Below are 23,693 nucleotides of genomic sequence, written 5' to 3'. Positions count from 1 at the left end.
ATCAAGGGACTTAAGAACAGTAAAAGCCCGGGCCCGGACGGATATACCCCCCAATTTTATAAAACGTTCACCCAGCACTTGGCTCCCATAATGGCCCATGCATTTGAAGAGCTAGATGACACACACCCTTTATCCTCCCAACTCCTCCAAGCTCAGATAGTAGTATTGCCCAAACCAGGAAAAGACCATGCTCAATGTGGCAAATACAGGCCCATTTCCCTCCTAAATGTCGACCTCAAACTATTCTATAAAATTATAGCCACTCGCCTAGCCCCCCTGTGGCCATGTATTGTTCATAGCGACCAAGCTTGAGGCTTGAGATAACACCACGAAAATCCTGCATCTTATCTCATATGCCCAACACCACACTATCCCTGCTTGCCTCCTAGCGTGTGATGCTGAGAAGGCTTTTCATAGAAAGGCTTTTGATAGGTAGGGTAAGCTGGCCCTTTCTATATGCAACACTTCACCAGCTAGGTCTGGGGCTGAAAATGTTAACCAAAATTATGTCACTTTACACTAATCCCTCGGCTAAGGTAGCAGCCAACGGGGAATCATCAGATGTTCAAAATCAGAAACTGCACATGACAAGGGTGCCCGCTGTCACCCTTACTATTTGCGCTCACGCAAACTATCTTAATATGCAGATGACTTACTTTACATCACTGAGCCACAAGTTAGCATCCCTGCCTTACTTCAAGAGCTTGACCGCTTCGGCGCACACAGCAACTTCAAATTAAATATTACAAAAACGGAAGCCCTGAACATTTCTTTACTCTACCACAATATCCCTACTTAAGAAACAATTCCCATTCCAACGGCAAACGTGTTCGATCAAATACTTGGGGACACAGATACCTAGAGACGTATGTAGCACCCTGCTCCTGATGAGCAGACGCTATTTTTTTTTTTCAAATTTAATTATCTGAAGCTGTAGTTTGGGTTTGGCTCAGAATATTTATAAAAAAAATAAAAATAAATCTTCAAAAATGGACCACGTGTCTGATATATCATAATTTGGACTACTTTCCACAGGACCCCCCTAGGATGAAGAGACAAGCAGAAGAGGTAACGGTAAGCCTGAATAAAACCAGCAGCTCCTTTGTGGGTTAGTGCTACACTTGCATGATACATATGCCCTGAATTACAGTCCTATATTTACAAAGATCCGGCATTCGCTGGAATCTTGACATCACCTCAAACTCTCCTGGAGGGGACAAATGTTTATCCTTAAGATGGATATCCTCTCTAAGTTGCTTTATCTATTTCAAACGTTACCCATATGTCTCCCCTCAGCTTTCATACGCTCCACTACTTAGCGGTCAAGTTCATCTGGCAGAACCACCCCTCTAGGCTCAAACATAAAATCCTATGCGCCCCTAAAAGCAGAGGGTGTTTTGGCCTCCCAGACTTTCAACTATATCACACATCTGCTATAGTCTTGAGACTTCTTGAGTGGTTCCCGCGTCCCTTATCCAAACAATCCACGGTCATTAAACAGGACATGGCACTAGCAGACCTTAGAGCTTACTTGTGGGGATACAATTCAAAATTTTGCACTATGCAGGGCATGTCCCCACTGACGGTAGCAGCACTAACTACTTGGTACCACAAACAAACCACCTTCTCACTTTCCACAGACCCTAGCCCTTTATCGTCCCCGTTTGACAATACCGCACTCCCGACATATAACACCAGAGGACAATTTTGCTCATACAGTAGAGAACAATGGCCTACAGCCAGACAATTTATTCAAGCTTGCACAGGCCAATTCCACCCACAACCAGACACCCAATCAAGTGCCCCTATAGATTGGCTTTCCATGTTATCCCTAACACAAAACTGTAAGGTGCTCCATCTTTCAGGACAGGGCCACAGACCTCTCACAGCCTTTGAGGATATGTGTGGTCTTTCTTGGACACCCAAACGCCAATTATCCCTAATTTACAAAGAAATACAGTCGCACATATGCAATACGATGCCTAAATTCACGCAAAAAGGGTCGAGACCTGGGAATGGAGATATCTCCCGAACAATGGAGCACCTCATTCAGTTACACACAAATCTTCCATATCCGTGTTCTCGCAAGAGAAAAACTACAAACTACTATCACGATGGTAAAGAGATCCAGTCTCGGTGAGCAAGATGTATCCAGGTGCCTCGGACTGTTGCTGGTGCTGTCGCGGAGGAGAGGAGAGGCCGCCTACACGCACGTGTGGTGGGACCAGTGATGTAAGTAACTCGGTTAAAATAAACGGAGTTACTTAACGCAGTTACTTTAGAGAGTGAGTAATCTAACTGATTGCTCTTCCCCTCATGGTAACTCCGTTCCCATTACTTGGGCGGCGTTACCACAATTACATCTACCGACCAGGAGGCCCATCTTGGGCGCGCTGCCTGGCCGTTCATTCTGCCGCGGGGAGGGGGGCTTTCGCCTGCTGACCTGAGAAGAGGCTGGGACTCGGAGAGACTGTCTGGACCGCACCATCCCGCCCCGCCTATCCAGAGAGAGAATGTGCTTTTTACTGATCCCATCCCTACCCACCCATCATCACTTCTACAGCAGAGGTGATGGGGGGGGGGGGGGGGGAACGGTAGGGATGAGATCAGTGGTGGTGGGGGATGGGATCAGTAAGAGGCAGAGGTGGTGGGAGAGGATGGCACCACCATCGCTGCCTGCCCCCCCCCCCAGTACACCACTGCTGCCACCCCACCCCCCCAGTACACCACCGCTGCCACCCCCCCAAGTACTGTACACCACCACTACTGACCCCCCCTAAGTACCACTGATGCCACCCCCTCAAGTACCTAAGTAAAAAAAGTAACTAATTACTTTTCCAATGTAGTAACCGAGTTACTAACGCAATTACTTTTTGGGAGAAGTAATTTGTAACTTAAGTAATTACTTTTTTTAAAGTAAGATGACCAACACTGGGTGGGACTGCGATCGAGTTCGTCCTTTCCGGGAAAAGGTACTCGAAATTTATAATAACTTATACAATGCCTCCATGGTACCTTCCCTGCAAGTGGCACTATTATCCATCCTCCCGGGACCAATGAGCTCCCACAGAAAAAGCCTCCTTAGGTTTTTCCTGTCAGCAGCCTGATATATATCACAATTTGGGAAAACCGAAACTATCGCCCCATCACTAGATGGATAGACACCATGAATGACATTATGCTCTTGGAGAAATTACAGGCAAAACAAAACAATATTTGGGATAAATGCATGCACTTATGGTACCCTGGCTCCATCATTCCTCCTCGGACCCCTTCCTCAACAGCATAGTTGCGTGAGAAACGGGCCCCACATATGTGGAACACTGAAGGGAGAGCGGCGCAAACTCTTAATAAAAGTGATTTTGACAAGGCTTACAATATAATGTAACTAATGAAGTGTCATAAGACTTGTACTGCTGAGTATTCTCCCTCCTATCCCCTCCTACCTACCCCCTTGATCTGCACCCCCCTGTACCCTATTGTCCTACCCCGTACCCTCCCCCATTTGTTAGTTTGTTTATTGAGCAGATATTCCAGGCAGTTTCCAGAGATAGATGATGCTCTGTGGCTGGGTCTCGTATGTAGTACTTTGAAGAAATGCTTTAAATGGACATGTAAATGTAAAATGTACCATTATACACAATGGACGGTATGTGAACACCGCCTCCCTTCCCTCCAATTCTCTTTATTATGTATCCCCCCTCTCTTATCTTTACGGTGTTATATTTTACATTGAAACTCAAAAATACATTCAACCTTAAATGTTGACGGATAGTTTGTGCTGACACTGATTCTTCCTGAGCCTACAGGACAGCTTGAATTTCTTTGGAACTTGTTTGGGGCTGCTTATCCGCCATCCGGACTATCCTGCGTTGTAACCTTTCATCAATTTTTCTCTTCTGTCCACGCCCAGAGAGATTAGCTACAATGCCATGGTTTGCAAACTGATAAAGTTGCACACTGTGGACAAAGGCAAATCTAGATCTCTGGAGATGGACTTGTAACCTTGAGATTGTTGATATTTTTCCACAATTTTGGACAATTCCCTTCTCCTCTTTCTGTTGTCCATGCTTGGTGTGGCACACACACAATGCAAAGACTAAGTGAACTCTCCTTTTTTATCTGCTTTCAGGTGTGCTTTTTATATTGCCCACCCCTGTTACTTGCCCCAGTTGAGTTTAAAACAGCATTGCATGCTTGAAACTATCTTATTTATCCACAGTTTTGAAAGGGTGCCAAGAAATTTGACCAGCCCATTTTTGGAGTTTTGTGTGACAATATGTCCAATTAGCTTTTTTTCCTCCTTTTTTTGTTTTGTTCCAATACACACAAAGGGAATAAACGTGTATAGCAAAACATGTGTTACTGCAATACTTTTCTGTGTGAAATACTTGATTTTCTGGAAAAATTTCTGGGGTGCCAACAATTTCGACCATGACTGTATTGAAGTACAATAATATTCACAGCTCTGCCACTTCAGACTATTTTAAGTTGATTAATCTCAGCAGTGTAATAGCTTAATTTTAATTAGTTTCTAGACACGGTTCTATCTCCCCCTGTGTTGCACTTCTGAATACGTTCACTTTTGATGAACTCTGATCTGTCATTGGGAAGATTCTTTTATCGCCTTGTTTGGCCATATAGTGTACTGTTTTTATCACATTACAGAATCCTTATGCCTATTCTGACCTATCTATAGTTAGGAGTCCAGGGAGTTTAGTGAGTTCTTTTCCATTGAATAGAAGCTTGAATTTTACTGTTCAGAGTACACCCCGCCCCCGTATTTTTTTTTTTTTTTTTAAATATGCTTTTATTTTCAACTTCTCTAAACCCCCCCCCCCTCCCCCCCAAGATTTTTGGGACTGTTAATTTTTTTTTATATTTTGTTTTTGGTAGAGTGTTGCTTTGTATAATGGTAATTCTGTTAGAGTTGGCATTTAGTTGTGCTAAACTTCAGCCTTAATGGGATCTCATTACACAGGCATTGGGGTTGACTTACTAAAGGTAAATAGTCTGTGTACTGCAAGTGCAGTTGCGCTAGATCTGAGGGAAAGCTCTGCTGATTTCTATCATCCAATTATGTAGAAGCAAAAATACTTTTTTGATTTTCCTTGCATGTTGCCCTCAAATCTAGAGCAACTGTGCTTGCAGTGCATAGGATACTTGACTTTAGTGAATCAATCCCTATGTGTTGAACACCTTCCCACCGGCCTATAGCAGAAAGACGGCTAGGTGGTGGCTTTAGGCTCCTTTCACACTACCGCGATTTTACACCTTTGACGCCATCCTGTCATCTTTTTGCTGCCATTTCAGAGAATGTCTGTGTAAACTTGAGGTAGATTGACCTCAATCAAGTGATGGTGTTGCGCTCCAATGTGAACTGTGATAATATAAATACCCACTTACAACATGGACATGGGACAAAAAATATATATAGGTACAATAATAAACCGTGGTCAGTAATGTGCAAAGAAAAGGTGCAAACGGGTTAAGTACAGTAGATAAAAAGTACTTAACTGCTAGCAAAAATACAATGAAAAATAAATTCTTGACATAAATATTGCAATGAAGCTTTGGAATGTCCAAATGTGAAACAAAGTGCAAACAGGCAAATTAAAGTGCAAATGATCAAAATTAAAGTGGCTGAAAGTCATTTACAACTCACTAAACAATAATAATCACACCATTAATTAGGCAAAGCTTCAGAATGTCCAAATGTGCAACCAGTGGTGTAGATTCCACTCAAATGAGGAATAATGTAAACTTCTTAGTATTAAAGTGCAAGGTGCAGGATGTGGGGTAGCATCAGTAAAGTGACAGTGACTTTAGAGTAATCTTCGGTGAGAAATGTCAACCGCAGGTGTACTAACTTATTACCTTACAGCTGCAAGGTAAGCATCATATAGTAAAGCCAGTGGGTCACTCTGGGGCAGAGGGGAAGGAGCCCCTTTCCTTTCTTCTCACCTAAGGGGTCACAGCTTATTTCCAGGGACAGGTACTGAGCAGAGGGGTTTGCTCCCAGTGTGTCAATCAGGTAAAATAGAGAAACATAGAGCCTCTCTGGTGTAGTATGTTTAACGCTCGATGTAAATGTATTCAACATAAAGCAAAAAATGGGGTACTCGCATTTAAAATTGGCAACAGTGCATTGTATACAAACGAGCAACGAGCTTGGATGGTAAAAAGTCCCTTCCGTTGTCCTGTGTCTAACGCATATCGTCACTGTCACGTGACTTCGGAGATATGTTTCTCTATAAACCTGTTTCTCTATACACCACACAAACTGTGGTTGCGTATCAAAGGTGATATCAGCTAAATGTTGTCTTGGCAATGAGGGAAATATTTAGCCATCCACTTCAGGCATGGTTGAGCTGGTCCATCCCATGAGGCAATGTATTGATAAGGGTCCTTGTGGCCTGGTTCATTAAGAGGAAACTTGGGGGGCTTCCCAGAATGCTGGTAATGAGGGGACTGGAAAAAAAGCTGACTGGTTTCACCAGTCACTCTGGCTGCATCAGAGGTATATGCGTGTCCTTATAAATATGTGCTGGAAATGTCCATCATTGGTGTAAAAACAGGGTTACGGTATGTCGCAACGCGTATAACTTGAAGACGTCACCACACATGCGCAGAAGGCAGCCATGATATACAATCAAATACAGTGATTCACCTTTATCCTGGGCAATAAAATTAACTTTTATACTAAACAAAATCAGAGATGCCATTTTATATTGCTTATTAAATAGATTGGAAGCTTTTTTTTTACAAATTTAACTGTGCCGAGTTGACCCACAATAAACCCAGTACTCTATTCAATTGCTATAGCATGTACTGGAGAAAACTGCAACCACCAATTCCTCATGTAAGCAGCAGTATAACTTGGTTGTTAAAGAAGCCAGTGAATTTAAAGTAGAGACTTTTATAGTTCGTACAAAAGTCATTTTTCTATCCTGAAAAGTTGTTTTATTGAAATCAAGTTTTGAAATGCATGTGCTCAGTTCTTTGATCCATTACTTCAGTTGCTTCTGTCTGGTTATCTAAAAAATACCTGCCTGTGATGGAGATAAGCTTCCTTACATATCCAGTGCAGGATATATGCTGTCTCTCTAAATTGGAAATCCTAAAGTGCAAAGCAGAAATATCTATATCTATCTATATCGCGATGCACCCGGGAGAGAGCCTGTCACTGTTGCCAGGATTTTGGTTATAGCTAACTTGGCGTAAGTTAAAATGAAAATGGCATGGCCCATAATCTTTAAGCTTCCAGTTCTGTGTTTTTATTTTATATATGCTTCGGTCACCAGTGATGAGATCACTTCCATTATGCCCTACCGTTGTGAAAATGTGCCGCATGAATGTGCCATGGATTTCCTATACTGTAAATCTAATTTACTATCTGTTTTCTAGCTGGTCTAAATCCACTTTTTAAGGGACACTTTTTTGGTTGCTATGGACAATCTCAAGTTTTCAGGCAGAAAGAACAGTATATATAATATAAAACTGTATGCAAGGCATTGGACAAGGTTCTGGGGACAAATGTGAAATCATTTCATACAGTAATGCAATCTGTAAGATTGTACTGTATGTATTATGATTTTTCAATTTTTTTTTAATTTGCCACCGGGCTCTGCCCCCCGTGCGTCATGACCCTCTCAGGGAACGGAGCCTAGCACAGAGAAGAGGCATCAGGTGGAGGACAGAGCCCATGGACACAGCAGGGGGACAGTGCAACATCCTGGGGACAAAGTATACCACACCAGGATCCTGCAATGCAATCCCGAGTGTGGCTCGGGGTTACTGCTAATAGTACTGAAATGTAACCCTGAGCCACACTCGGGAAAACCGCCAGGGAGGTTAAAGTGGTTCTAAAGGCAGATGTTTTCTACCTGAATGCATAGAATGCATTAAGATACAAAACCACCCCTGCAGCCCCCCCCCCCCCCCTTTATATTTGGCTGAACCATATGTCAATCCAGTGCTGTGCATGAGGGCAAAATCACTGCTTTATCTTTCTCCTCAATGGCCATTGACTACTGCTGCTGTTCATCGCAACCAGTGAGGAGGTAGCGGGGCCAAAACCTCCCTCTGTGCCGGTTGACACACAGAACATGGCTCAGGAGTGAGCCTGCATGAGTGCCACCATAGCAAGCTGCTTGCTATTGGGGCTTTTAGCAGGGGGGGAGCCAGGCACGCTAGAGGAGACCCAAGAAGAGGTCGACTGCTCTGGGCATAATTGTACAGAGCAGGGTAGGCATAAAATTTATAAAAAAAAAAAAATGTGCAATGAGGTAATGGAATGTTTGAAATTGTGGTCCTGAATTGTGATAAAGCCGTGGTTACGAGTAGTATCTCACAGCACTCTGTTTTCTCTTGTTTGCATATAGTATATTTTCTCTTGTTTGCATATAGTATTGATGTATCGGTCTTATTTTTTCATAGTGGATGTTCCTGCAATTAGTGCCTTCCTGGAATGGATCCCTAAAACAGTTGCTGCCTGAAGCAGATGCATGGTTTTCCAAGCGCAGGAAAGGTTGGTGTCTGCTTTTATGCTTTTTATCTGGGGGCCGAGAAAATCGTCATATCCCATAGTTGACACTCTTCTGCCCTATAAGATACTTAGAAGTAGTCATAGATGGAAGTTTTTTTTTTCTGTTTGGAGGAAAGGTGATTAAGATCTCTTATGTTTTTTTGGGTGAATCCTGCACTGCGCTAACTCTTCTCTCAATTTAGTTGATTTACAGTAGTAATGTATGTGTTTTGGTGTGACCATTTACTTTGAGAGAGCACAGATGTGCAATGTGGTGTGTTTTTTTGTTTTTTTTTCTAACTGGCTGCACCACTTGTCAACAAAATTCAACTTTAAAAAAAAATCAAAAATCAAAGGGGCCATGTGGAAAATTGCTGGCTGATCCTTTACTGCATTTGTTCAAACGCAGTTGCTGTTCTGGGATTCAGACCGTTGCATGAGTACATCAGCCAGCAGAGGCAATTCATCTATGAAAGCTGTTTAGCATGGATGTAGAATCAAATGATTTCTCTTGTTCAGACTGCAGGGTTGAAGGATAGTAATAAAAATGTGCATGGTTAGCCAAAGACTTTTTGTAGAGCTGAAAGATGTTGCCAAGTGACAAACAACTGCTTACTGTTATTTAATTGACAAAACTTACACTATTTTTATCAAAATAAAATTTGGCTAAAATAATTTGACTAAAATGGCAATAAAGTTAAGACTAAATCAAAATTTGACATCAAAACTAACACTGCACAATCACATAATAAACAGGGGTCATCTACTAAAGTGCTAAAAGGAAAAAAGGCTTTCTTAATTTTTTCTTAATATTTAATGTTGGTAATATATTCAGGTAATATGTGAAATGGTGTAAAAAAATGTATTACAATTTAACTAAACACATTTTTTTGGTAATGAGTTTAGAGGGTTACAGTGGAGGCACAAAAATAATATACTACCAGTCTTTTTTTTTTTTTTTTTTTTTTTTTTTTTTTTTTATTCCCCATCCAAAATGGGTAATGGCATTTACAAAAACTGGGAGCATTGCACTGTTACAATCCATGCTAGAGCTGTCTACCCCAGCACTCCTAGACTGTAAAAGTACATTTTAGAGATTGTTCTGTTTCTTGTGGATTAGTGCTGGGCAAGTTTTATATTTTTAGATTTCTAACACTACCAGCTTGCATTTCTTTTTATTACTACACTTCGTCTGATTTAATGATACACATAAGAGAGCAGCATTTCCTTTTGTAAGAACCTCTACTATTTAATTTTGTTCTAAATACTTTGTTCCAGAGTGCTGGTTTAATAAGATAATCAATACGTGTTCAGTACAAAGGGATTGTTCTACAGCCCAATGGAGGAGCTTACTATGTGTAAAAATGTTTATTCTGTAGAGGTTGTTTTTATAGATGTCAATTCGGTTCAAGTTCTTTTAATAACAAGTACATTTATTATTGGCAAACTGCTGAACTGTACAAGCATTTTATGCGGTTTGGATACTTGTAAAATGGCATATCCAATCATCATTGCAGGAACATACTTTAAGTATGCCTCAGCAGAATGAACGGTATATTTCTGCAAAGCATATTGGCTCATTCATCAGATGTGTCTGAAACTATTGTGCCCTTAATACAGTTGGTGGGATTGAAATCTCTGCTGGGAAGTGACAGTTGGCGACTGTAAAAATACTTTTTGAAACTTAGATCTAAAAAGAGCAGATGTCTTTGTTAAGAATCTTGACTGCTGAAACTTTATTAAAGCTCAATTCCAGGCACATATAAGACAACAATGAACAAAGTTCTTTATTAATACATCATTAGATTTTTAATGCAAAGACTGCAAGTACCTGAATCAGACTTAAAATTGTACCCTTGCAGTTACTATACAGCCAAGACTAGAAGGGGAAGACTTTAGTCAGCTGTACAGTGGTGTTCTTGTGAAAAACAAGACGTAAGCTTGATAGGAGGAGAAAGCGGAGTGCCAGAAAAATATTTAAGTTCCCCGCTTCTTCACTATTCATTCTCGGGCAGGACGGGTAAGGTCTGTAAGTGATACTAACCTGCAGCAGAGAAACGTCAAGTCTCCTGCCCTGCTGTGCTGTGTGGTAAAGTGTTCTAAAGCTCAGGATTAAATGGATAGAATTACAAATCCTTTGGTAGAGAAAACTACTTCCTAAGGCTACTTTCGCACTGGGGCCACTGAACATTAGGGCTAAAGCGCTGCTCGTTATTGCTTTTTGGGATGCTAGCGGGGAGCTTTTAACCCCCGTTAGTGGCCGAAGAAGGAGTTAAAAACGCCCGTGTTGCTGCACTTCTGAAAAGTTTTTCAGGCACTTTGGCGCTGCCCATTCATTTCAATGGGCAGGGCATTTTGGGAGCGCTGTATACAGCGCTCCCAAAGCATCCCAAAGATGCTGCTTGCAGGACTTTTCCTAACGTTCCGCATGCACACCGCCCCAGTGTGAAAAGTCACAATGACAAGGCGAATGAATGGAAGGCGGATTTCAGGCGTTATTTAGAGGCCATTTCTAGTGCTAAAAAGCCTGAAAACTGCCCCCAGCATGAAAGTAGTTTTTATATGTATATTTTATCTGTGTATTTGGCTATTTGAAAAGTTGTATCTGAATAGGAATCTGAAAATCAGGCAATATTTGAATATGAAAACTTTTACCCTTTAAATTACTACTTTTGTAACACAAATGGAAGTCAAATGCACACACACGAGTATTCCAGTCCTGCTGTTTTTTTTGCTGTAGCTGACTTAATGCATACACTCAAATATAACAGCATTAATGGAGTACCATTAAATTTTACATAAGGAACAAAGTGCTTAACAATTAACCCTTTTTTCTATTTATTATCATTTTATTTTATTTTTTGGTAGAGTTGGAGGAAAGTAACCTTGTGTTCCTGGAAACTGAGCAGGGCTGTCCATTTGTGCCTGTCTTCAGGTATTTGAGAATGCAGTACATCATCAGTGACCTGGCATCAGCAAAAATTATTGAACGGGATGCTTTGATCCCTTCAGGTAAGAATGAGAAGAAATGGTAATGTACTGCAGTAGTGAGAAAATCCGAGTGAATAAAACAATAGATATGAGTCAGTTGGCAAGCATTATAAAGGGTGTCTGTCAATTTTATGTTAAAGCGATCCCCTCGCAAAATTATGAATTAAAAAAGTTAGGAAGTATTGTACTTATCTGACCCTCCACCTAGGTCAGGAGTCTTTTTTTTTTTTTTTCTTTTTTTTTTTTTTCTCTGTTGGAGATCTAAGGTGACTTAAGTAATATGAGAGGAATACCTCCCTAAAGTTCTTGCGGGATGAATAACAGTACCTGTCAGGGGTCCACTTACTTTCACAGCCAAAACCTTGGGGGTGGGGGAGATAGAGACCCTGTGTGGAGCTTTATTAGTTGACTCATGATACATTCTTCCCACTTAGTGTACTTCAATTGTATTAGCCAAATGTAGAGTAGTAAAATAGTTGTCACAAAATGTTAAATGCTTTATATCACCATGTATCTGGTTAAATCAACCAAAGAACCCATAAAACCAGTTTATCCGGGAGGCAGTTGCTTCCTGTTTGGGGAACACTAGCACCTTGTTCCAGACCCGTTTAGCATCCAATATAGTACTTTAGTGCTTTTTTTTTTTTTTTTTTTTTATATATATAAATGCAGGCCAAATCGAAAGAAGGCATGGTAGTGTGTTTTACTAGAAAATGAGCAGTCTTCTCTAAATTAAAAATAAAATGCCAAGAAAAAGTATGTGAACCCATTTGGTATTCCCTGGTTTTCTGCAGTAATTTTCCATGAAATGCGATTGGAATCTCCTCTTAGTCACAACAAAGGACAAACACAATGTGCTTAAGCTGATAACGCACAAACCATTCTAATTTTTCTTGTCTTCGCTGAACATGCTTATTAAACATTCAGTGTTGGAGGAAAATGTAAGTGAACCCATAGTCTTATTACTTCAACTAAATCTAATTGGAGTTACTAGTTTGCACACCTAGAGTCCAACGAACCGTGCCCCGCCAAAAGGAGCTCTCTGAAGACATACAATCAATCATACAATCAAGAGTAGTTGATCTGCAAAAAGGCTGGAAAGGGATACAAGGCAATCTCAAAGTGTTTAAGCAGCCATCAGTCGACAGACAAATTGTCTTAAAATTGAGATAGTTTAGTACTGTGGCTACTCTTCCTAGAAGTGGGTACCCAGCCAAGATGACTCTCAACACAATGCAGAAACTTCAATGAGGTTAAGAAAATGCCACAAAAACCAGCAAAGACCTCACCATAACTGGTAAACATCCCTGTTCATAAGTCTACCATATATATCCCTTTGAAACAGGTAGGGTGTGCAGGGCAGAACCTTATGATGGAAGCAGCTGCTCTTTAAAAAAAAAAAAAAACATTGCTGCATGCTTAAGTTTTTGCCAAAAAGCACAAACTACATTGCTACTGGGAAAATATTTTGTAGCCTGTCAAAATAAAAGTAGAATTGTTTGGGAATAATCCTCTGCACTATGTATGGCACCAAAAGGACACAGCTTACCAACATCAAAACATTATCCCAACGGTGAAGTATGGTGGAGGTAACATCATAATTTGGGCTTACTTTTTTGTCTCGGGGCCTAGACCACTTGCAGTCATCACACTTAAATTGAAGTTGGCATGAAACAGCATGGCTAGGGAACACCTGAGACCAAGCAGTGAGAGGCTGTAGGCATCACTGAGCAAACGCACTGAGGATGACAGAGTTGCTGTTTCCCAGCCAATCAGGAAGGAGAATCTTGACTGCTGAGACATTCGTGGACAGAGAGGGACCTCAGCTAAGTATTAGTGGGTGCTGGGGCAGCTGCTGCACACAGAAGGCTTTTAAACCTAATGCATTAAGATAAAGAAAAACCTTCTGCTTTTACAACCCCTTTTAAAGTGTAAGCCCACCATAACACAAAAATCCCTACATCTACAGACCTCAACAATCTAAGACTAACCAAACAAGCCCTGTAAATAAGTAATTGGTATACATAATTTTTTTTTAAGCCGACCCGATCCGGCCTCCAGCGGTAGAAGCTCTGCAGAGGATGCGGCTAATAATGGCTGTGAATTGAATGGGGAGTGATGTCACCCATAGACTTACTATGGGGCTTCCGTTATCAGGTGTGTCCTCTGCATCTGCCTGTTCTAACTATGACATTGTCAGAAGCTTTATGATAATTCAGAAAAACATCAGTGAGTAGATCACAGAAGTTTCATAGTAGGCAAGGTTGAATAAAGACAAATAGTCCAGCTGATGCGCTGCATCTGGGTGTCATGTGACGCGCTGCATATCTCTATCTCTATCATCCTTTAAACCAGCCAAGACTGGTGATGAGGCACACCTATTAAATGTGTGGAGGGAGGGAGCCTGCGGGTAGCAATCGGTCAGTCTTCTGATCCAAGAAAATCTCATACCTGGGTCCAGAGCGTTGTTTTCAAGGGCTAAAAACTAGAGTTTTGCACTCTGTCTCCTACCTGCTTCATGTTTTTCAACTTGTCTCCTTCCATCATGTCACTGTTATGGTAGGTGGATCTGCTTCCTGCTGTTTGGCACCTTTTGTTTCAAGGGCTTATTGCCATTTTTTTTGTACAGGAAAATGCTTTGAGTTTCTTCTCTAGCCTTATTCCCCAAACTGAATGGAGGTGTTCAACCCAGGCTGGATCTGAGATCTCACTCTCTCTCCTTGTTCAGTCTATGTTCCCTTGGGATTTTAATATGGTTCTCTCTGCTCTACAGAAGCCACCCTTTGAACCTACTAAGGATATTCCCTTGTCTGACCTTAAATGCAAGATGTGGTCCTCCTTGTGGCTTATTTATTTTGACTATCATCTCTGGGAAGACAGTCCTTTGATTTGATGGCTTTATCTTGTAAGAAGTATTTAATTGTTGTACAAGGACAACGTTTTCTTGAGGTGTATGGCCTACTTTTCAAAGGCAGTCTTTCTTCCACCTTTAATCAGGGTATTGTCCTTTCTCCCCTATGTCCAGCTTTGCACATCATGGGGAAATTCTTTTCACCGTCTGGATATGGTGTATTCTTTAAGTATTAACTTCTCAGCTATTGCTGGTTTTACGAAATTGGGTTCCCTCTTTGTGCTTCATGGAGGTTCCCGCAAGGGTCTTCCTGTTCTATTTTGCTAGGTGGATCAGATATGTTCTCATTAGGCCGCATAGTCTGAAGATAGGGTTCCTCCTCTCCCTGTTAATGCACACATTACCAGATTTTTTTAGTACTTCTTGGACTTTTCAGCCTCAAACTTCTGTTTCTCAGATTTGCAAGGTTGCCCCTAAGGCTTTTGTTCACATGTTTAAGTTCTACTACGTGGCTGTTCAAGCCTCCTTTGACCAAAGTTTCAGTACAAGCTTCTCCCTGACATTGTATAGCCTTCTTGACCCATTTATTATGTGGGCCTGTTGGTGCTATATGCTGTGTTGCCACACCTTAGCTGTACTGCTTTTAGGCATCTTGGGTAATATCAAGTATAGTATCTGTTCTCATCTCTGTCCAGTAGGATTGCTCCGCTATCATTTCAGCCTCTTGGTAGGAATGGCTGGCTGTATAGCATCCCTGCTGGTATGATGGGGCTTTGAAGGCCAGTTGGGGCACTTGAGTAATTCCCCTAGGAAAACCAGATGGGCCCAGTTCTTCCTAATTTTAATGGATCTACCTTGTCTGGCAATGGGCCGGGGAGGCAGTCTGTGGTGTCCGTTCCCCTTGGAGTGGTCACCCTAGGAGCGCTCTTAGTAACTCTTGGGTGTAGTACTGTTTGAACAGGCACATGGTCCCAGCACGAAGTACTTTTTCTGCAATGCGTCTCCATGAGCTAGGCCCTTTGGTTAAGTCCGGAGCAATTTTTCTCACTGGATGAAGGGTGCGAGTCCTCGGGCTTGCCCTAAAATCTAGGGGAGAATGATGTGTGGCAATCGGTTTTCTTATTCCCCTGAATCTGGGGGGGTCTCTCTTAGACCCCTTTCACACTGAGTTTGTTTTCAGGCATTTTAGCGCTAGAAATAGCGCCTGAAAACTGCCTCCCATTGATTTCACATTGGGGCAGTGTGCTTGCAGGATGTTAGGAAAATACCTGCAAGCAGCATCTTTGGGGTGGTTTGGGAGTGCTGCATTTAGTGCACCCAAAGCGCCCTGCCCATTGAAATGAATGGGCAGCGCTTCCAAAGTGCCTGAAAAGCGCTTTGGAAGTGCAGCAACATGGGCACTTATAACCCCTTCTTTGGGGTTAAAAGTGCCCTGCTAGCAGCTGAAAAGCGCCACTAAAATGAGTGGTGCTTTAGCGCTAATGCAGCCGCGGCCCCAGTTTGAAAGGGGTCTTAGGGAGAGCCCCTAAACCTAGTACTTGTTCAGCTTTGGCTGGCCATGAGAGGGGAGAGGTCTTGCAGCATCTTGACTAGGTGGACCAAGTTCGTAATCTTGTCCCTGTCAGGAGCCTTTTTTCCCCTGGGGTTTCAGGGAAAGGTTGTACCTTTCCTAGGGGTGGACAGAAGCACACCCTTAAGTGTGTTTTTTATTTTATTTTTTTCCCACCACCGCAGATTTAAAAAAAAAATCCCAGTTATATTGTGGTAGTGTGTGTCCTGTACTGAATTACTGGGAAATAGAATTTTTACCTTGGCGGAAAAATCTGTTCCCTGGAGTACACTACAGGTTGCAGAACCCTCCTCTCTGTTATTTTGATCTGATTGCTACCAAACCAAGGCCAGTGGGGAGTTAATGTATTTTGTTTATCGATTTTGCTGTTCCTGAAGTGTACTGAATGCAGTGGAAGCATTGTTTTCTAACATGAAGGAAAAAAAACCTAAAGTAAACGTGAAAATATGTATCATTTTAAATTGGGGAGATAAGTTTTAGTGAATCACTTTTTAAGACTACGTTTTTTGTCCACACAATGGCAGACAAAGTAAACAGACCATTTACTTATTATGTGTTGTAAAATGTTATGATTTTCCAAGCTGCTGTGCTGTAATTTAGCTTGTTTTATAATTATTGAACCAACCATTGTAGGAGGTTTGTGCAGTTGCCATTTAAGCAACAGCTGTTAGTGCTTTATGCCCATAGCCCCTGCTGAATAATTGGTCTGCAAAACGTGTACGCTTTTTGTTTGGTGTATGCTGAGGACAAAGACGTATCTGCTGTCCTAGTACAGCGGTAATCTTCAGGATAGCGCAGAACAGGATACATCTGGATGGCTGTGCAGTCATACATTTTCTGGTGCAGGCTGACAGCAGGGCATAATTGCAGTTGGTTTTGGAATTGTGTAACAGATTCTTTCTGAAATATTATTTGTTCTCAAAGATAATATGCAGCAGGTAAAAGTATTGAAAAGGTCACCATTTTTCTGGGTAAATATATTTCTAAAGGTGCGATTGACATGAAATTTTTACCACATGTCAGTAACAACCCATGCAATCCGTACATACAAAGAAACCAAAACAAAAAAGTTCAGAAATGAAGTTGTGTGATAAAATGGAATGGCATGGGGGAAAGTATTAAACACACTAACTTGCATTGCATGCATTGCTCAGGTGTGATTTTGGCTCATTCTTCCATTCAACTCTTTTTAGGTTCCATGGGCCTCTTCTATGAACTTTGATCTTTTAGCTCTTTCCATAGATTTTCTATTGGATTCAAGTCAGGTGAATGGCTGGGCCATTCTAGCAGGTTTTTTTTTTTTTTTCATTCTTTGAAACCAATGATGTTCCCACCTCAAAATTTCACTGTTGGTATATTGTTTTTGGGGTGATGTACAGCGCCATTGACCTCCAAACATGGTGTGTATTATGGCATCCAAAGAGTTAAATTTTGGCCAGACTACGTTCTCCCAGTATTTCACAGGCTTGTCAAAATCAGTGTTTCTCAAGCTTTTTTCAGTCAAGGCACCCTTTAAAATTATGGACAGTCTCGAGGCACCCCATTCTAAAATTTAAAATACTATTCTAATGCCATTACACAATGCAGCAGCATCCACACATAGGGCACTCAGTTGGAGGGGATTTATTCTTCCAAAGCAAATACACTTTTGCACACTGGTACTGACTATCATTCCCTTGTTTCTCCCTCAGTCAGTTAATGTGACCCAGTGCTGAGGAAGAGGGGCAAAGGAGGGTTAAACAAGGATGCTGTGGAGGCAACAGGCATCCTCCTTATTAATTGATGATGCCATTGGTTGTTGGGATGCCAATGTCTAGAAAGTCGTAATGGTGCATAATGAAAACCCAAGGCTTTGTGAAATCAAAAGGCAGGCTTGAGCCACCTGCTGGCTTGTATACAATTTTTGATACATTTTTTTTATTCATTTTGCCAAGGCACCCTGGTTGGAAAAAGGCTGGTCTAAATGTTGTGGAGCAAATTTTAAACAGTTTCAATATGCTTTTTCTTCAGCAGTTGGAGTCTTGCATGGTTGCGTGTGCATAACTGGCCATGGCGGTTGAGTACATTACTTAAAAAAGGGCGATAACCGGCTTCTGTTTACTTCCGCGATCAGCTGTCATTGGCTGACAGCTGATCACGTGGTAAAGGGCCTGCTGTACTTGGCCCTTTATCTCGATCAGTGACCAGCCGAGTCCCAAGGATTTGGCGATCACAGAGCGTGCTGGCCGTGCTACCAGGGGGGTACACCAGCAGCGCACGAACAGGAGGACATACATGGATGCCCTCCTGGCATTTTAAGCATGCGTGGTAGCTGTCTTTCTGCTATAGCACAGGCACCAAGTGGTTAATTTCCAAAAAACTGTGGCAAAAAAGAACCGAAGAAAGACGTTGACTGTTTCTGTTCGAGGGACATCTGCCCCCTAAGTGCCATCCATGAATGCTAATCGGTGACCATCAGTAGTGATTATCAGTGCTGCCAATCAGTGCCCATCACTGCCTCATCATCAGTGTTGCCCATCAGTGCAGCTTATTAGTGCCCATCAGTGAAGGAGAAAACATTTTTTATACCCAAATCTGAAAAACTTATCTTTTTTGGCAAAATTTTTGGTCTTTTTTTTTTGTTTAGCAAAAAATAAAATCCCAGTGGTGATTAAATACTAGAGGTCGACCGATATATCGGCCGGCCGATATTTGCAGTTTTTTAAATAATCGGCATCGACCGATTGTGCTGATAAAAAGCTGATTTAGAACTACAGTGGGACTTTGAAATGACTTCTGTATAGAAGTCAGTGTGAGTTGCCTGAGTCCTCATAGCAACACTTTCCTCCTCTCTGGGCAGACTGCCAAGAAAAGAACTAAATGATACAATGTTTACACTTGAATGAATGAAGTCATCTCTGTGTGTAGAAGTTCTCAGTTTAACCATTTAAAGACTAAAGACTAAATCTTTTCTGACACTTGTTGCTTACAAGTAAAAATCCTGTATAATCACTTAGACCCCCACAAATTATATATATTTTTTTAGCAGAGATCCTAGGGAATAAAATAGCGGTTGTTGCAATATTTTATGTCACACGGCATTTGCACAGAGGTCTTTCAAATGCATTTTTTTGGGGAAAAAAATACACTATTTAAAAATAAAATAAAAACAGTAAAGTTAGCCCATTTTTTTTTTTTCAGCCAAAAGTTTTGACTACCTGTTTTTATTTAATACATAGGTTTTTTTTTTTTTTTTTTTTTTTTTTTTTTAATCTAAATCATACATACAAGTAAACTGATTGGAGGTTTTTTTTTTGTTTAACCACTTGCAGACCGGACCATTTTGCTGGTCAAAGACCAGACCACTTTTTGCGATTCGCCACTGCATCGCTTTAACTGACAATTGCGCGGTCGTGCGACGTGGCTCCCAAATAAAATTGACGTCCTTTTTTTCCCACAAATAGAGCTTTCTTTTGGTGGTATTTGATCACCCCTGCGGTTTTTAATTTTTGCACTATAAACAAAAATAGAGCGACAATTTTAAAAAAACGCATTATTTTTTACTTTTTGTTATAATAAATATCCCCCAAAAATATATAAAAAAACATTTTTTTCCCTCAGTTTAGGCCGATACGTATTCTTCTACATATTTTTGGTAAAAAAAAATCGCAATAAGCGATTATTGATTGGTTTGCGCAAAAGTTATAGCGTTTACAAAATAGGGATAGTTTTATAGCATTTTTATTAATAATTTTTTATTATTTTTTTTTTTACTAGTAATGGCAGCGATCAGCGATTTTTATTATGTCTGCGACATTGTGGGGGACCCATCGGACATTTTTGACACATTTTTGGGACCATTGTCATTTATACAGTAATCACTGCTATATAAATGCAGTGATTCCTGTGTAAATGACACTGGCGGTGAAAGGGTTAACCAGTGGGTGGCAGTGTAGGGGTTAAGTGTTCCTAGGGGTGTGTTACTAACTGTGGGGGGGTTGGGCTTTCATTTAGTGAACACTGATCTCTGCTCCAATCACATGGAGCAGAGATCAGCGTCACTAGTTGCTAGGCAGAATGGAGAAATGTTGTTTACACAGCATTTCCTCCATTCGGCCGCTCCGTGAGACGATCGCGGGGATGCCCGCGGCGATCGAGTCCGCGGGTCCCGCGACCGGACTCACGGGGGTCCCGACCAGCGCGGGAGCGCGGCGCGCTCCCGATGGCAGGGCGGCATTGAATATTGAACGTACCTGTACGCCAATATGCCTGCCCGTGCCATTCTGTCGACGTACATCGTCGTGCGCTGGTCGGGAAGTGGTTAATAAATGTTTAAATGTAAGAAATTTTCTGTATCACTTATGAAGGCTGCTTTCACACTGGAGCGTTGATGGTAAAACGCAAGTTTTAGCGGCTCTTTACCATCATTTTAGCGGTGCTATTTGGCTGCTAGTGGGGCACATATAACCCAGCTAGCGGCCAAGGAAGAGGTTAAATGCACCCATGAAGCACTGCTGCCAAATCGCATTGCATGCGCTTCGGCAGTGGTGCCCATTCATATCAATGGGCAGGAGTGGTGGAGGAGCGGTATACACCACTCCAAACGTGCTGCTTGGAGGACTTTTTTTTTTAAGATCCTGCCGGCGCATCGCCTCAGTGTGAAAGCACTCTGTCTTTCACACAGACTGCAGGGGAGCCATTTTGCAGGCACTTTACAGGCGCTATTTTTAGCCCAAAAGCGCCTGAAAAACGCCCCAATGGGAAAGGTGTGTTAGATCAAGGGGGATTAAAAAAAAAATAATAATAAATAAAATAGAAAAAAAAAAAAAAAATCGGCCTAACATATCGGCCCAAAAAAATCGGCATCATATATCGGCTATCGGCCGCCATGATTTCTAAATATCGGCATCGACCAGAGAAAAACCCATATCGGTCGACCTCTATTAAATACTAAAAGTTCAGTTCAGTGGTCAGTTCAGGTCGGGGTCTTAACTATTATTTGGCCCTTTCATTTTATTTTACTTGAGGTTTCTTGCACTGATGTCCTACTTTGAGGCTCTGCTATATGCCCAATTTTTCTCCAGACTGTTGAGTCAAAATTCTGACTACATGAAATGAACAGACTTGGTCTCTGGATTGCCCCCATGTTTCTAACCAGCAAGTCCAGACTCCTGGGCATTGTGGATTTCCACCTGGTGCTGGAGATGTTCCTGATGTTCCTCCTTTTTTTTTTTTTTTTTTTCCCTTTGCCAATGTCGAATCATCTAAAGGTAGCTGCATATAACCCATTTAGGACTACAAATCATGTGTACTGTACTACAAGAAAAGTATTTTACAGGCAAGTAAATAAATCCTAATGTCCCAATGCCCATACCACCTATTGCACTCAACGGCACATGTGTCAAACCCTAGCCCTGCAGGCTGAATCCAGACCACCAAGCCATTTCATTTAGCCATCGAACCTCTCCAGCAGCAGAGAGGAAGACCTAACTCTTTTGCCAGATCTTGTGGTTCTCTGTGCAGCTGCGCAGAGGCTAGTTTAAAGTTTCAGACTTTTTATAACATGTAACAAGAAATGAGATTTGTAATGCATTTGTATAAGGCTGCATTGGCTTTTTGTGAACCCTTTGATGGTTGGCAAAGTAATTTGCTACTACATGTGTCTATGCTGCGCTTCTTTGGTGCTATTTTTGCATGTCAGGCAGCACACTAAAATGAATGGGCTGTCGTAAATGCCCCACGCAAAAAACCTGCATGCACTGTCACGCCTGCGCAGGTGTGACTGGAGCCTTACTGAAGGGAATGGGGCCTTTTATTAATGGCACTCTATGCAAATCAGTAAGCTAAAACTATTGCTTAATCACACTATTTTAAGGACCTCTATCTTCCTATAAATGAAAAGCCAGAGCTCCAAAGCTACTCAGAATTCAATATTGTAAATATATTTTTTTCACACAGATGTATTACGAGTATGCTTAAAAATTATGCTTTGAAATCTGGCTTTAAAACCATTACTTGAAGGCCAGGGATCTCCAAACTACGGCCCTCCAACTGCTACAGAACTAAATGTCCCATGAGGTATTGTAAAACTCTGACATTCACAGACATGAATAGGCATGATGGGAATTGTAGTTCCTGAACAACTGGAGGGAAATAGTTCGGAGACCCCTGCTGTAAGGCATAGGTGCTCAACCTGTGACCCTCCAGCTGTTGCAGGATTAAAGTCCTATCATGCCTCTGCCTTTTGGAAATCATGCTTGTAACTGTCGGCCTTGCAAAACATCATGGAACTTGTAGTCTTGCAACAGCTGGAGGGCCACAGGTTAAGCACCTATATACTGTGATGGATGAGAACTATAAATTAGTTCTTGGTTATCTGCTGCTATTCCTAATTAAAAAGTATAAATGTGCATGCACACCAGAAGTAAACACTCTCTGAGATATGTTCAGCTCAGGCTACTTCTAAATACTGATTTATTGGTGGGCGGTGTTAATATTTTATACAGAAAGATACGTCATTGCTATGTCAGTCTAATTGGTACATCTTATTGGTTACAATACAAGAGAAATGAAGAAACTTGATGCTTGAAGTTTGGTTGAAGCTGGTTCTGTTATCTCAAATGAATTCTTCTAACGCGTGGGATGTGGGGGGTAGACGCCATCTTGGCTCCGAACATAAAGTCAATCTGTATACTACATAATAAGTAAGGAACATGTATACACATAAGCAAATAGACATTTTCTGATTATCATTATGTACATTGGATTCCTTAACAGTCCCCCCTAAAATGGCTATTTTCTTCTGTCCCTCATCTAAAAGGTCCTACTCACCTGGCCCATTCTCCTCAGCAACTCTTTTTAAGCTGTATATAGAGTTGGGCAGCAACTAGTTCACTACCCCCCTCGATACAGCTGGAGAAGGGCAATCAGGTGCTATCTACCCCTATAACCCTATAGGATTGTGAGATTTTGGACAGGGAGTGACTGTAGAGGAGTGAAGGGTTTGTCACCCTCCATCATAAGAGGGTCCTCTTCTTCTTGGTGGAGAAATGTAGGTGGGCTGTTGTCTACAGCCTTGCTCATTAACTTCTTTACGAAAGGTAGAATACAGCATACAATCGGGGGGGGGGGGGGGTAAAAGAACCAGGATTATTAGTACCGTTGCCCCTATCTGGGCGAGCACCTTCTGCCACCCACTCATCCAGCTAAAATATTGATCCCATGGGTCTGTAATACCGGAGTTCTTCTTCAACTCCAATGCTAATTTCTTTATAGCTAAAGTTATTTTACCATTTGGGCCGGTATTATCAGGAATGTAGGTGCAACAGGTTCCCGTTTTTTTTTCTATTTTTACAGACACTTCCTTTCTCAGCTAACAGCATGTCTAAGGCCATCCGGTTCTGGAATGTCATGTAGGAAGTGGGGGGTAACTGGCCAGCAATTCCCTGGCTTTGAATTCATCAGGGACCCCCCTTGGGACCCCTATAGCATCTATGTACACATGAGGGTCAAAGCTTCCGGAGAGAGCTGCTCGCTTCCTCCTCTGACTGTGTGCTGGGTCAGTGTATGTATCAGGGGTATCTTCTGCTAGGATATGGAGGGGCATAATGACCTTTTTAAGGGCACATTTACCGGTCCAGATACCCTCTAATCTGGTCCTATGTTCCAACCCACTGTCCCTCCCAGGAACCACAATTCTGGCCCCAGTAACTGTCTGTAAAACACACATGTATATCCTTACCATCAGGGATGTCACTGTACCAATGGCATTGCCA

General features: G+C 41.7%; 1 protein-coding gene across 1 annotated transcript in view; it reads left to right on the top strand.

The window, feature by feature from the left end:
* Positions 1 to 23,693, top strand: part of GMCL1 (germ cell-less 1, spermatogenesis associated) — a 209,386-nt gene that overhangs the window by 124,018 nt on the left and 61,675 nt on the right. Inside the window, exons 9-10 of the mRNA XM_077469455.1 lie at positions 8,440 to 8,530; positions 11,396 to 11,539. Of these exons, the coding sequence (XP_077325581.1) occupies positions 8,440 to 8,530; positions 11,396 to 11,539 (235 nt within the window). The remainder of the gene's footprint in view (positions 1 to 8,439; positions 8,531 to 11,395; positions 11,540 to 23,693) is intronic.

Source organism: Lithobates pipiens, unplaced genomic scaffold, assembly GCF_037356315.1.
Source record: "Lithobates pipiens isolate NorthernLeopardFrog02 unplaced genomic scaffold, aLitPip1_a1.2 Scaffold_8, whole genome shotgun sequence".
In the NCBI taxonomy this organism is placed as follows: domain Eukaryota; kingdom Metazoa; phylum Chordata; class Amphibia; order Anura; family Ranidae; genus Lithobates; species Lithobates pipiens.
Note: the sequence above shows the minus strand (reverse complement) of the source record. Positions and strands in the feature narration are given on the sequence as shown.